The 15025-nt window shown below is 34.2% G+C and overlaps 1 protein-coding gene across 3 annotated transcripts in view; it reads right to left on the bottom strand.

Moving 5' to 3' along the window:
- LOC123717675 (ATP-binding cassette subfamily C member 4-like) overlaps positions 1-13845 on the bottom strand; it is a 28710-nt gene extending 14865 nt beyond the window's left edge. For 2 of the 3 annotated variants that reach the window (XM_045673804.1, XM_045673803.1), the window contains exons 1-12: positions 13710-13845; positions 12898-12992; positions 12244-12394; positions 10860-10931; positions 9409-9610; positions 8705-8842; positions 7825-7909; positions 4104-4260; positions 3433-3646; positions 2316-2451; positions 1063-1140; positions 98-195 (exon numbers count right to left, since the gene is read on the bottom strand). In XM_045673804.1, coding sequence (XP_045529760.1) covers positions 98-195; positions 1063-1140; positions 2316-2451; positions 3433-3646; positions 4104-4260; positions 7825-7909; positions 8705-8842; positions 9409-9610; positions 10860-10931; positions 12244-12394; positions 12898-12992; positions 13710-13786 — 1503 coding nt within the window. In that variant the 5' untranslated portion in view covers positions 13787-13845. The remainder of the gene's footprint in view (positions 1-97; positions 196-1062; positions 1141-2315; positions 2452-3432; positions 3647-4103; positions 4261-7824; positions 7910-8704; positions 8843-9408; positions 9611-10859; positions 10932-12243; positions 12395-12897; positions 12993-13709) is intronic. The other variant, XM_045673805.1, reaches the window with a different exon arrangement.
- Positions 13846-15025: the final 1180 nt, after the last annotated feature.

Raw genomic sequence — 15025 nt, forward strand, 5'->3', positions numbered from 1 at the left:
GAACGGTTCGGTGGATACACAATTTCATTTAACCATACAAAAGTTCAGGTCAAAAATGATGATGGTGGTGTGGTCTGTTTGTTATGGCTATACTTACAGACAAACATATATTAGAAACATCGTCGATTTCTGAAGATTTGATCCACCTGCTACTTGCGTCATCGAATTTAATGATAACTTCCTCTTTTTCTACGTCTGAAATTTTATATTGTATTCATGACATTCGTACCTACCGTGAGACACTGGAGTCAAATTAATTAAAAATATTACTTTAACATTCTTATGAAATGAAACGTTTGCAGGTATTTTGGAAGGCCTTAGTGAGTATGAGTTAAAGCTTAGTGCCTTGTTGCGTGGGGATTTATGTCGACATAAAATAGAGACAATAGAATGATGTAAGCACTTTTCTAGAAAAAATATTTGAATAAATTCGTAGCGTATTAGTTCGCTTATCATCTTTGATAGACATAGATATAATATTTTAGTTTTATATCATTCGCGTACAACGATAGAATATAAGCGAAATAATGAAAAGTTAATTCCTATGAAACGAACGAATGTAAGGTACCAGTTGAAGAGAATGCTTGCGTCTGGTTATACTCGGGGCGTAACTCCGATGGTTTAGGAAATCGTCACAATGAATGTACATGTACAAATGGGTTATTTTCGAAAAAAAAATATTAAGTAAAAGAACTTTTAATATACATATGTTGTTTTTGTATTTACTACGGTTTTTATAGTTCAATGTGGAGATTTCCGGTAGTTGACTTATATTAAAAAATTGCATTTTTAACGTATTATTATAATATACTAAATAACATTAATTAACATAATATTTATCGGGTATAAATGTTTACTTTGTAGTTCGGTAACTCCAGTGAGCTTCCGTCCTACCCTTCAGGCGATGGACCAACACGCGACAGCCGAGGCCGAGGTTCGAATCTCACAGGAGTCGCCCTTGCCCTAATCGCGGGGAACGCCAAAACAGCCCGAACTACGCTGTTAAGGCCCTTAAGGCCAACAGCGAGATTCCATAAAAAAAAAGGATATATATGCGTTTACCTTTAGGATCGGTCGCCTTGGAGGTGCTTGGCTGAGGTTTCTTTTGTGGTCGTTTTCGAAGGGGCTTAATGGGATCCACTGAAAGTTGGAAAGCTATCTTATGTAAAGCTCTTGAGCGAGTTTCATTGAACTTTATGTAAAAATGATAAAGCGTTTTGGTCGGATAATAGAGAATGTAAAATATGGTCTGTTCTAATGCTTTTACATCAATCACTTTCTCGTCACCCGCTCTTAAAAAAAAAATGTTTATTATGGAACACAAGACACAGGTATCACTTATTCCACGTCATTATCCAACAGAACATAAATAAAATCAAACGTTAATAATAAAGCCTTGTTTTATTTCCACATATTTATTTAACATTTTAAATGTTGTTATTAGTTACTTGGATTGTTATTACTTACTACGGGCAAGCAAGCCTAAATATAGCATTGGAACTATTTGCAACGAATACATACTTTATTTAGGCCTAAAATTTATTGCACATCAGCTGTGCGTTCAAGTACTACGTAACCAATTTTGGGGGGGGGGTCTTCTTGTAAAACGTTACGATGCGGGGCGGAGATTGAATTAAGCGTCATTGTTTATATTATTTTCCAGTTTCCAGTACTTTACACCACATAATGGTAAGTTTTAGGTATAAAGAGTCACTGGGGTTGGTCACGAAACGTTTTACTATTGGGTACAGAAAACGTTACGGCGGCGTTTCATGGGGCCTCCCCCCATGGTCAAGAATCTCTTGTTATTGAATGTTACTGAATTATTTAAAAAACATAGTAAATAGAAAAAATATAGAATACTTGGTTCCTGTACAGCAGTTTACCGTATAATTGTGTAAACAAGTAATGATCAAAAGTGGCGCGTCAACTTATGGCATGGTCAAAGGCTTAATAATTAGTGGGTTAGTAGAGCAATGTTGGCCTAGTCACTAGTGACTTCAGCGTGCGACACTCATTCGAGGCCGTAGGTTTGATCTCCGGCTGTGCACTAATGGACTTTCTTTCTATGTTTCTATTTAAGTTTCGCTTGAACGGTGAAGAAAACCATCTTGCCTTAGACAATAGTCAATGGCGTGTGTCAGGCACAGGAGGCTGATCACCTACTTGCCTATTAAATTGACAAATGATCATGAAACAGATACAGAAATCTGAGTCCCAGACCTAAAAAGGTTGTAGTGCCACTGATTTATATAGTTAATAATAACAACGACTCTACAGCCAAACGGTATTTGGAGGTATTCTCTTACACTTACTTGAAATTGTGACGCGCTTTTTGAGCTTTTTGATTCCGGGTTTTGTAACATCTGATGGATCTTTCGGTGGGAAATGACATTCTTCAGTTAATAGGAAATCGTTTATTCTCTGTATGGCTACCATCATTTCAGCAACCTGTGCGAATATTACAATATTAATTAATTAATAATTGTGGTTTAAGGAATAGAGAAATCTACTTTATTTGCGTTAAGCAGATGTTTTTGGGCAACAAAATGGTGGCTACATTCTAAATATTCATTAATTTCTTGAACAAAGAATAATATTATCTTAAGATATGCATAAATCGCATAATGCAGTTGTGTCACCTAACATTAGTTACATATATGTATGTATTTTAGTTAATATAAAATGCGCTCTTTAGTTCTTCCCACACTCATAAATTGTAATACATTATTTTCGTTTCCGATAATGTCCTATAACATAAGAGTCACTTAGATTTATGAACTCTTGAATAAGTCAATTTTTTTTTGTTCCTACCGCGGTTGATTCGAAGAGATTCTTAGCCATTAATAAGAAAAAAATGTAATAACCATAACAATGATAGTAATAAATCTATTACAATGAATGAAATTCTGTAATAATCTTAGTAGTAATAAGGTAAAATGAAATAATTGTATTATTTGAATTCATGTCTATGATAATAAAAGCCTTTTGTTAAACTTTATTTAACCAATTTCTGTAAAGTTGCATATAGTAGATCATTTTTCGAAAAATAAGGTCATAAAGAAGATTCACTACTTACGTGTGTACACTAGAACACGCACACATTTTTTTAAATTAAATTTTAGCGCCAGTTCCACGTAATTATTAAGAAAAGAGCGTAGCAACTCTTCAACGCCTTCTAGCAAAGAATGTCCATAGGCGATATCACTTAACATCAGGTAAGAGGCTCACCTGATGTTATTCTATTTGCCTATTATATGGCATATTGGTCTAATAGCGCGGGGTCCAACTCCAAGAGCATTGCTCTTCGTCGTTCTCGTTTCTCTCGAGTTGAGTTTTTGTACCACGCAATATCAATGTTTCGACGGAGGAATCGCAATTGGAAGTTACAGAGCACCGTTGCTGGAGCATGTTTTTAAGCAAAAAAATTACTTGGCCGACAGCCTGAGGGAAGAAAAGGGTCATGGTTTGCTTCATTATGTTGTAGTAGCAGGTGAGAAAGAATACATTCTCCACTGTGATTCTTGACACATATGTGACGTATAGCAACATAGTTATGAAGATGCTGAATCGGGATGTAAACATGATGAAGGACATCACGACGCCACGGATGTATGACGTCATCTTTATGAAGTAGATCTCTTGTCTGTGAAATACTTAAAAGATTGTTAGTTATCTGTCATGTGTCGAAACTGACGTTTTATTTAATTGTAATATTGAGAGTTTGTTAGTCTCGTTATATGAACTCGAGTTTTGGCTTGGCCCTTAAATTAAAAAAAAAACTGATTTCTGTATCTGTTTCATGATCATTAGTCAATCAGTAGGTGATCAGCCTGTGCCTGACACACGCCGACTTTTTTAGTGTAAGGCAAGCCGCTTTCCTTACGATCGCCGTTCAAGCGAATGTTAAATGTGCACATAGAAAGGTTGTACAACCTGAGATCGAACTACGACCTCAAGAATGAGAGTCTCACGCTGAAGCCACAAGGCTAACACTGCTTAAGGCCAAAACAGGCCTTCAATTCCCTCTCGAATTGTTATCCAACAATTAAATATGTTATATGTTAGCTTGACATAACATTTTAGTTTAATAACACACTCACCGACGTACTGTATCTATGATCTTTCTAAAAGGCTGTTCCCAAGTGTACATTTTGATGACTTCCATCCCAATAACGATTTCCTCCATAAGACGGACCCTTTCGTCAGATTTCACTGCGGTGTTACGTCTATAACACGCTGTGCGGGAGCCCAAATATACTGAAACAATCATTATTTTTGTTAAATTATACAATTGATATTAAAATCATGATAAATGATTTAAGAACTCAAGAACAAATGGTACTGTGTGGGCCTGGGTATGCGGAAGCTATCCAGGATGCTCCCTTCCCTTCCCCTACGCCCCTACACCACCTACCATTTCAGATTCCTATCAAAGTCAAAATCGATAATTGTCATATTTATTTGACTGATACCGGTGGCGCAAACAGGTACTAAAGAATTCCTCATAATTACTATTAATAAATCTTCCGATTAAAATCCCCTGCCTTTTGCTTTAACCTTTATTGTAATGTAATGTTCTTTCATAATCAATGCTAATATTAAGATTTAATAGGTTTATGTACATTTTTTAAAGTAGCTTATATAGTTAAAACTATTGCCATAAAAAACCTGGTACCAAACGGAACATATGTAGTACACAAATATTGGACTAAAATTAATTTATACTATCAACTTGAGCAATAAACTTTACTAGATTGAGCAATAAACTTTATGAAATTGAGCAATACATTTTATTAACTTGAGCAATAAACTTTATTAGATTAAGCAATAAATTTTATTAACTTGAGCAATAAACTTTATTTACTTGAGCAATAAACTTTATTAACTTGACCAATAAACTTTAATAACTTGAGCAATAAACTTTATTAACTTGAGCAATAAACTTTATTTACATGAGCAATAAACTTTATTAACTTGAGCAATAAACTTTATTAAATTGAGCAATAAACTTTATTAAATTAAGCAATAAAATGTATTAAATTAAGCAATAAACTTTATTAGATTGAGATATAAATTTATTAAGATGAGATATCAACTTTATTAAACCAATCTTACAGAATTAAAGAAATTGGTCTGAACTTAACAGAATTACACATATTAATTGTCTGCCCAACAACGCAGTTCCGAAACAAATCTATGTTCTTGGTAATTATAAATTTTATAAGCCAAGAATTTAAGGATGTCAACAGTATAAATGTTACTACAGTGAGTAAGGTGCTGCTTACGGAGTAGGTGGTTGCATCAAAAAGCTATGTAACAATTCGGTCGCAATGGATAAAAACGTACCTGATCATGACTCTCTTATGTCATATTTAAAAGAAAATTATAAAGGTATAGAAATTTACGGAATAGAAGATCCAACTGTGCGAGATATTCAAGAAATGGTCGCCAAAAATAAAATGAATACATTTAAGACTGACATGAACTTTCTTGGAATCGAAACAGACCAAATAGTTTACTTGTTAGGAGGCTTAATTGTGTATCTTGCATGCGAACTGCATTTCCATGTCCACATTTTCAAATTGGTAAGATAAAGATTCCATTCGATGATAGGCGATCACATAGTCAGCTATATATAATATTTCTCCAAGAAGTCTACAGTTACATAGGTCAAATCTGGTTACACCTGAAGAAGAAACAGTTTCTCAGGATACGCCTTCACTTCCCTATAAGAGATCGAGGTTCCTATCAGACTCTGATGATTCAGATATAATTTTTCCTCCACAACGTGTTCAGCCATTACGCACAGAAGGCAGCGATAAGGACGACTTGATTATACAACCTTAGCAGACAAAAATAACATTTTTCAATCACTTCTTTGACAGCGAAGATGACGAATCTATATTCTAGCGTACTTACTACAAGCATACTAGTATAGGCGACGACGTTTGTAACACGCTAGATCATAGTTTCGTTATCTTTTGTTTTTATGATCTCTTATTTTATTTATTAATTAGGAGCTAAGTTCACTTTGATTGATAGTAATATTTAATTAATAGTCGATCGAAAAGAAATCTCTTCTTGATATAAAATAGTATTTTTTTTAAAACTAGAGGGTTTATTTTCTTTTGTCGTTTTTAATGTGAAATAGTATAATACAACCAGATTATTTGATTCTAAGAAATACATAGTTTTTAGTTTTATTTAGCCAAAATACACATTTTATCTTTTATGTGGACAGTTAATAATTAAAATATCTAGTTATCAGTACAAATTATTGTATCTTTTTTCTTAAGAAATACTGATTTAAACAAAATAAACGACTTTTTATATTTTTCATACTGTATGGCCAAATTTCAACTAAAAATATTAAAAAACTAAGTAATATTTACAAAATTAACAGAAATATTTTGCTGTCCCATCCAATAATCTTTTCTAAGTGAATAATATAAAAGAATATGCTTTGAATTTACTGAGTAAATATTAAACTTAATAATAAAAGAGCTTTATTTATGTATCCGATCCGACGATTTGGATAGTTGTAAAAAATAAGGCCGTTCTTTTTATTGGCCTTGCATTGTATGCATACTTTTAGAGTAAAAGCTTCCTACACAGTCCATACATTTGTCTTTCAAATTTTCTCTGATGACAATGCATTGTTCACATCGAATTGTCTCACATGTAAATGATCTTACGTTGAAAGTGCTTAATTTTAATTTTTGTGACGTGAGTTATGTAACCTAACATTAGCTAATTTACATATATATATTTTAGTTAAGTTAAGTTAAGAATTAGAAGCGTAAATCAAATTTATTTATTTTAAAGTTCTAAAACAATGTGTACACATAAAATTATACAAGAAAATATGACTTCACAAATTTTACACACATACACGTCAATTATATGAGAACATAAGCAAGCTAGCAAGGTAAAAAGCAACAAGCAGCTACATAACAATAACTAAAAAAGTAATAATAATAACTAGAACTGAATAAACCCATACCCATACCAACAAAGGTACGGTTAGTTGGAAGATGATGTTGTTGATATATTGTAAAATATATCAGTATTTTCATCAATGTTGGTAATTAAGTTGTAAGAGCATTAAAAGCAGCAGATAAGCAAGCTTTAGTTACGCACTAAAGACTTTTGTGTCCCGCGCTGTGAACGATGCGCGACACAAACTGCAAACTTTCCCCAACTACCTTAGCGAGTTTAAACTCATTTTTAACCCTTCACTTAACTCGACGTTTCGTATGCAACAGACACTATACTATCAAATTGACACTAAAGTACTATTTCCGCACGTTGTATTTATTAGAGCAGTGTTATCCTAGTGGCTTCAGCGTGCGACTCTCATCCCGGAGGACATAGGTTCAAACCCCGCCCGTGCACCAATGTACATCCTCCGTGCGCATTTTTTTCTCCTTATTTTACAAAATAATATAATATAATCAGAATAATGTTACATTAGAAAACCGCTGTGAATTGTATTAATGTTACCATAGCAGTCTTGTTTAGGAGCGCGACAATTGCATATAATAGTAGTTTTTTAATTTACAGTTTATGTTGGTTAGAGTTAGGCAATCTAATATCTTAAAATTCGCTCGAACGGTGAAGGAAAACATCGTAAGGAAACCGCTGGTGGTACAAGGCACAGGAGGCTGATCACCTACATGCCTATAAGATTGACAAATGAAGATGAAATAGATACAGAAATCTGATGGCTAGACCTGAACAGGTTTTAGTGCCACTAATTTATTTTAACGTTACATAGTGTTTACACTGAACTGAAAGTCATAAATTAGTAAATTTACGTACTTTGAAACGGAACCACTGCAAAGACTACTAAAGCTCCATAAATTGCCGATACTCCCATTTCTCGATATAAGAAAACAGTCATGAACTGAAAATACAAAGCCATTAGAATTATTCCTAAAAATCGATTTTTAATGATACGGGCTGGAATTCCAAATATTTTCTTTACGAAACCTAGCTCTTAAATGACTGGTTTTTTTAACAAACGAGTAGGAGGCTCACATGGTAGTGATACCCGCCACCCATGGACCCTCTCAATCTCGCGAGTGCGTTGTCGGCCTTTTAAGAATGGGTACGCTCTTTTCTTGAAGGATCCTAAGTCGAATTGGTAGGTATGAAAATAAAATAAGACAGTTTTTAATAACAAGCTGGCTGGACTGTCAAACAATAAATCTAAGAACGATTTGTAGTTCTTATGAGGGTGTAACCAAAATCACTCATCGTAGATTTGATTTGATCTAAGTATGTTTGAATTAAAAATTTATATGTATTGATCCTTTACTATAATTTCAATGGTTGAGTCTAATTAAAAACACAATACTATATAAATTCCTCGATACAAAAAAAAAACACAAAGTCACCTCTAACTTTTGTCTAATTTCATTTTTTATTCAATGTGTAATGTGGAAACAAAAGTTAATTGTAGTACCCCACATTAGTATGGTCGAGACCTGTTACTAACCATTTTATTAAATATTATATATTTTACGAGTTATTTAACTAAAAAGCATTTGGCGTTTGATTCATTTTAGTTCAACGAAACACTATCGTCCGTCTCATCTCACGCGACCTTTAGGCATATGTTTGTTTCACTAGACACTAGGGTGGAGGGAGGGGTAATGCGCGCTCTTAACACATTTGTAAAATGATTTTGCTAACTTACAATAGTCTCCAATGGTCCGATCCAAAGGTAGTGTATGAATAGAGGACCAGTATCAAATCGGTTCACATCATTGGCCATCAGATTGACAACAAGACCTCCTCTGGTCTCTGACATTGCTTGGAGACTTACTTTTAAGGCCTGAAATAACAATATTAAGTGGAATGTTTGGTTATGTTTTTACTAGCACTGCGAAAATGTGTCCACCGAAACAAGAATCTTTGACCTGCCAGTATCTTTTTCATATTCACCTTTAAAATCGTTATTTATGGGCGATTGTTGAAGATATTAATTAAAAGAAGTCACTTTGAGTTGGTTGGCTGTGTCTTGATTGTGAAACATGTTTTTAGAAAAATTTAACCCAGACAAATTTATGAATTATAATTAATTCGTCTTCTATAATAAATATTATATCCAATGCTTCAGAATACCTCAAAAACGAGTGAACCATTTTCGATTGTTTCTTATTAATCAATCCCAAAATTTTTACAGCTAATGAATACTTTCCTTTAGAAGTTAGTTAAACACACAAACTGTAGAGGATCTTTTTCCATATTTAGTAATAATAGTATCTATATATTTGTTTCCAAAATATTAAACAAAATATGCAGCTATGAGGTTCAGCATTCGAATCCCGGCAACGACAGTAGAACGCGTTCTATCTTACATATTAAAATATTGAAATCTATTTTGATTATCATGAATACTTTTCTGTAAATAAGACTGCATATCCCCACACGCATCTTCATCCCAATATGCATGACGCCCATCATGAACGGATGCTGCACCATCACGTTGATCATGCTGCAGAAGACCACTCCGAACGAGAAGAACACGGCCTCACCCCACGACACTCCACTCGACATGTCGTAGTATGAATGAAGACGTGACAAATACGTCGAAGAAGATCTAAAATAATAATAATGAATGATGAACTGGCTTCATCCATCAGCTTCTTCTATCGAGGCTTGCCAAGTTCGCAGGTACATACAAGTGTTATTCTAGTATTGTCTTTTGTTAAAATAGCTTTTACACGTTAAGAAAAACACTTTTTGAACGGATTGAAGCTATGTATTATTATTAAAAACTTATTATTATTTACATAATTCTAAATTTTAAACATTTTTCCGACGTTTCGCGTGCTTTTCAGCGTGCGTGGTCACGGTGACTGAAGACAAAAGGTGTTAAATTAAATAAATAGCTTCAATCCGTTCAAGAAGTGTTATTCTATTTCATAACTCTGCAACTCCATTGGCGCTACAACCCTTTGTTTGGGCCACAGATCTTTGTATCTGTTTTTTAATATGCAAGTAAGTGATCAGCCTTCAGTACCTGACACACGCCGTCCACATTCCGTGTCTAAGACCGGTTTCCTCACGATGTTTTCCTACACCGTACGAGTAGAAGAAATGCAAACATTGGTGCACAGTCTTTCAACTCTACCACAACAGGGATTAGAGTTGCAGGCCCATTAGGCGAACACTGCTCTACACAGTTCATTTAATTAAAAGATAGTTTATTTATGAATAATAAAATTACATGTGAATAATACGAAGAAAACAGAATTATGTTTAAGAGAATTATCAATAAAAATCACGTATGTGTAGTTATGTTCACGCGTTAGAAGTTATACTTCTTTGGCGTAACAAGATGAAAATCTTAACAAAATTTTTATCTTACGCCTTATTCTACGTTTGTAGAAAGAACGACACTAACAATAGAAACAAAGGTAATTTTAATACATTGAAAGTTTTATTATAACGCATTATCTAGTTAATACAGTTTATTTAAATATCACTAAAACATCTCTACATAATTAAAGAAATTGTCATATTTTATTATAAAATGTTGACTATTCAGGGTGTCGGATTTTTGTGACGGCGTGCGGTGTCGGTTTTGTAGGCTTACGTAAAACTAATAAGCATATTTATCATAAGAAAGTGTGCAATAAGTGTACAGTTTCTATTAAGGGAAATCTCTGACAAACATCAGAAATATCAATCAAAATTTGTAAATTTTACATTGTAACATCGCTTTGTATATTAAGAGAATCACATCGAAGTTGTATACAATTCAATTCCAGTTAGAGTCACTGAGATTGGAATCGCTGTCACTATTGGAAGCTACGGAGTAGACACGATGCAGTTGACATACTCACGTGGAATTGAACATGTCTTGCGCTGGACTGTAATACCTGAGTAATAGACCCAGGAATAGTGGTTGCTGTAATCTAGGACAAAATTTAAAATAATCAATTTCCATATAGAAGTAAAAAAAATTAACAGTTAATGAGTTTCCGACAAAAATTTGTACAAATAAGATTTTAGTTTTGCACGATCATCAAACATACTTGACATTTTTTCACGTAATATTTGAATAATGTACGGTAATAAACAATTTACCGTATTTAAAAGCAAACATCATACACGAATAAAATTGCCAACAACAGACCAAGGAGTTCTAGTATTCAGTCAATATGACTAACAATTTAGTTTATTAGATACTAGCGGACTCGATAGACGTTGTCCTGTCTTAACTATGAATATTGATTTCGAATTGGTATATTTAACTAAAAATCCTTTATGATATCCAACATTCTTTATTTGGTTTTCTGGCGCGTATATAAATGTACATAGTTTTGTTGGTATTCGACACGGGAACTGGTCATGTGAAAAACATGGATTTTCAAGGTTAATGCCACAAAAAATTATTTTATATGTTCTTTATCAATATAATAACTATCTTAGCAGCATTCTATCAATTTCTAATATGTTGTTCAATTACAATTGATGTTCAATATGGTAGTTAAGAATTGGAATTTTAATTTCATTTACAATTTTCTTAATTTTTTCTTTCATAAGAACCTTTTTCTATTAGCGCAATCGGTCCAGCCGTTCACGCGTGATGCCATGACCAAGGGAAATACGGATTCATTTTTATATATTATATTAAATTATTTAAAAAATAAACAAAACTTATTGAAAAAGTTTGGTCCCTGCGGCAGTGTACCTTTAACGCTGGCAGCATTTCCTTGCTGTATTGCGATACATCGTTGAGGAAAGCATCAGCTCTGTGTTCACCGGCACTATTGACCAGGCGCCAACTTAAATCTTTAATTAGGGCCTGTGTCCTTGAACACAACGGCCCAGGAGTCTCTACTCCAAAGGAAACAAAATCGGAGAAGAAAGACTCTTATATAATTTCCGTTTATTATACATCGCTAACCCAGCTTTCCTGCTTGTCCCAAGGAGGTGAGATGGGGCAAACGTGTCCACACAAGTAGCATCCCAAATTAAAGCCAATTGTAATTAATTTAGTATAGTGAACTGAATTCTAGTAATCAGTCAATATTACAACTTATACATAACGCAGAGTATAGGAGATATTTAAAATTATATTCATTTATTGAGAAAGGCTGCTCTTACTTCGACATAAAGTCGAGGACGACAAAGTCGCTGACGATGACGTCAGTGTATGAACCCTGAATGAAGGGTTTGTGTATGTAGATTAAAAAAAAAGATTATTGCAACAAATTTGAATACCTGATAATAAATTCCACTGCTGCCAGAATCAAACCGTAAAGCATCAGTTCTACGCCGAAGACCTTCGCCAAAACTTTCAAAAGACTAGGTTTTTTGTCATCTTCAGACTGCCTTTTGACTTCTAGATCCCAGGCTTTTTGGATCGAGTCACCTAATAAAAATATGGTTAATTTTCCCACGTCAAAAAATATGCCAAGAAGAATCCAGAACTGAGAACACTGATCCGATTTGGAAAAGAGTTGGACAGTACAATATTAATTCCAGCTTCCGAGAAATTTGTTATTACGCACTCGGAAGCTAAACAAGAAATACATGCCAATCATAATCTTTCTTAAGGCGGTTAAAAATTGTTTGTATGATATAAATGTATGTTACAGTGGCACCGCAACGCTCTCGTTAAATCTTTATTTAAGGCAAGTAGCTTAACTTCCTATGCATAACACGCATCGGCGAATTTGAAAAGTGCTGGTCGTACCGCAGTACACGCCGGACTAGGGCGGGCCACTGAGCTACACAGCTCAGTAACATTACATCAAAATTATACGAATGTATTTGTTTTCTCATTTTTTTTAATATCTTAATGTCCCTGTCTCTTATAGTGCGGACCTTAATTTTTACACAAATTTATACACAAATTCCCTAGTAATATATTACCCAAAACGTCAGATCTATGTTCAGGCAGAGGTCCATACAGATCGTCTTCTCTGATATCTCGACTGTAACCAAGCATAAATGTCTCCAAAGTCCATCTTAAAACAATATTTTAATTATTTCGAGTTGAATATTAACAGCGATACTTCGAAACCATGAGCATTGTTGGCGTAGTGGGTCCAGCATGCGACTCTCATCCGTGAGGTGGTAGGTTTGATCCGCGGCTGTGCACTATTAGACTTTCTTTCTATGAGCGCATTTAACATTCGCTCGTACAGTGAAATACTTCATGAGGAAACAAAAGTTGACAGCGTGTGTGACAGGAGCCTGATTACATACTTGCCTATTAGATTGACAAATGGTCATGAAACAGATATATAGATACAGATATTTTGTAACAATGACCGTTATATACCTATATTGAAAATCGTTGTACTATGTTACTTCAATAGACATTCATAAGTATTTATACACGTGTAACCGGCAGAAAAGACCGCCATGAAGTTTCATGGAGACTTGGAGTATCTCCATCATTTACCGCATTTACCAAGGAGAATGTTTGGACTAATACCACCACCACTAGTATCAGTTCGACGTCCCTCGTTCCACAACTCAGCGCTATCTAAGGCTTTGTTTGTCGCGGAACAACACTTTGTGGATCCAGCAGCCCTCAATTTCTACCTTAGGTTTCTTCAAAATAACGAGTGTACGCCTTCGAGCCTTCTGGTAGTGGGAGTGTTGGTTGTGGAATTTGCCCCCTTTTATATAAAATAATAGCTACCATGGGTCCATATTTAAGACATAGATAATCTCACCCAAAGGTTAAAGCGGAGAAAAGATTTGCGTTATATCTTGGATTTATATGTCGTCTTTGTTTTGGCCCGGTATCCATTTTAATTGTTTTGTGATTATTACAATTACATTCAATAAGTATGATCTAGTAGGCTACGTTAGTATTGTTTTATTAGGCATAGACAATAATTATTTTCACTACATTAAACACATGCAATTTCGTGTCATTCCTAAGTATGTATTGTATGCAGATACATAAAGATAAGAAGATTATGTATCGTAAATATACACCTTTTTGTTTTAACACATATTTTATATTATATTTTTAATATCACGGCACAGTAGAGATATTTTTAAACGTAATATGTTTATTAATGAAAACTCGTCCATCTTAATGACAAGATAAACTTGTAAATTACATTTGATGTTTTTATTATGTTCGAGTATTTATCGTAATCCTTATTACCTTAAGTGTAGATTAAATTAATTAATCATTATATAATCAAATGTACCCCCAAACATATGTACTGTTAGAATTGTCCCCGTGAATTAAAGAAAAATTTTCAGGCTACAACTGAACTTAAATTAGCAATTAGGATTCACAAAATATTAGAAATGTTTCTCCGCGACGGAGGATAATACCGAACAGCGTTAGTATGCTTATTTTAGTCTCATCTCTTGAAGCTGACATTACAGAAAGTAATGACACTAGTTAGCCAGGTACAATTATGTATTATAATAGTACGATACATGGTAAACACAGACTCGAGGTGGATAACGATCCAGACCCCAATTTGATTTGTGCAAATATAGAGAGGAACTGGCATGGCCAGAATTAAAATACAGAATCGATTCTCAGTGCTCACTACTCTTAGTTCCCATATGGGAGTAATGGTCTGGTCTTTGAATGTTACCTCTTCACTCGGAAATTGATGACGTGTGACCAATTGTCTGTTAAGAAAACTAATCAAGGAATCAGCAGGCGGAATTTTGAATCCATACATGAATGAATACAAAATACGCATGTATATTAATATGTAATCATATTATTCCCGCCAAAACTGCTGAGTTGAAAAACATTTATAATTTATCGAGGTAACGTTTACTGTAAGATCATATGAACGCGGTTGAAATGCCGGCCACCGCTAACTTTCCCAAAATAAAAGTTTTGATATATATTTAATATAGGTCTATCTATATATATATATGTTATGTAAGGTACGTGTGCAGCCCTATTACGGCTGACACGACGCTTATTAGGCAAACAGTTTCTTCGTGGACACCGTCACTGACCAAATCTCTCTGCAGCCGAACCTTGAACGAGCAAGTCACTATAATA

Source organism: Pieris brassicae, chromosome 13, assembly GCF_905147105.1.
Source record: "Pieris brassicae chromosome 13, ilPieBrab1.1, whole genome shotgun sequence".
NCBI lineage: Eukaryota > Metazoa > Arthropoda > Insecta > Lepidoptera > Pieridae > Pieris > Pieris brassicae.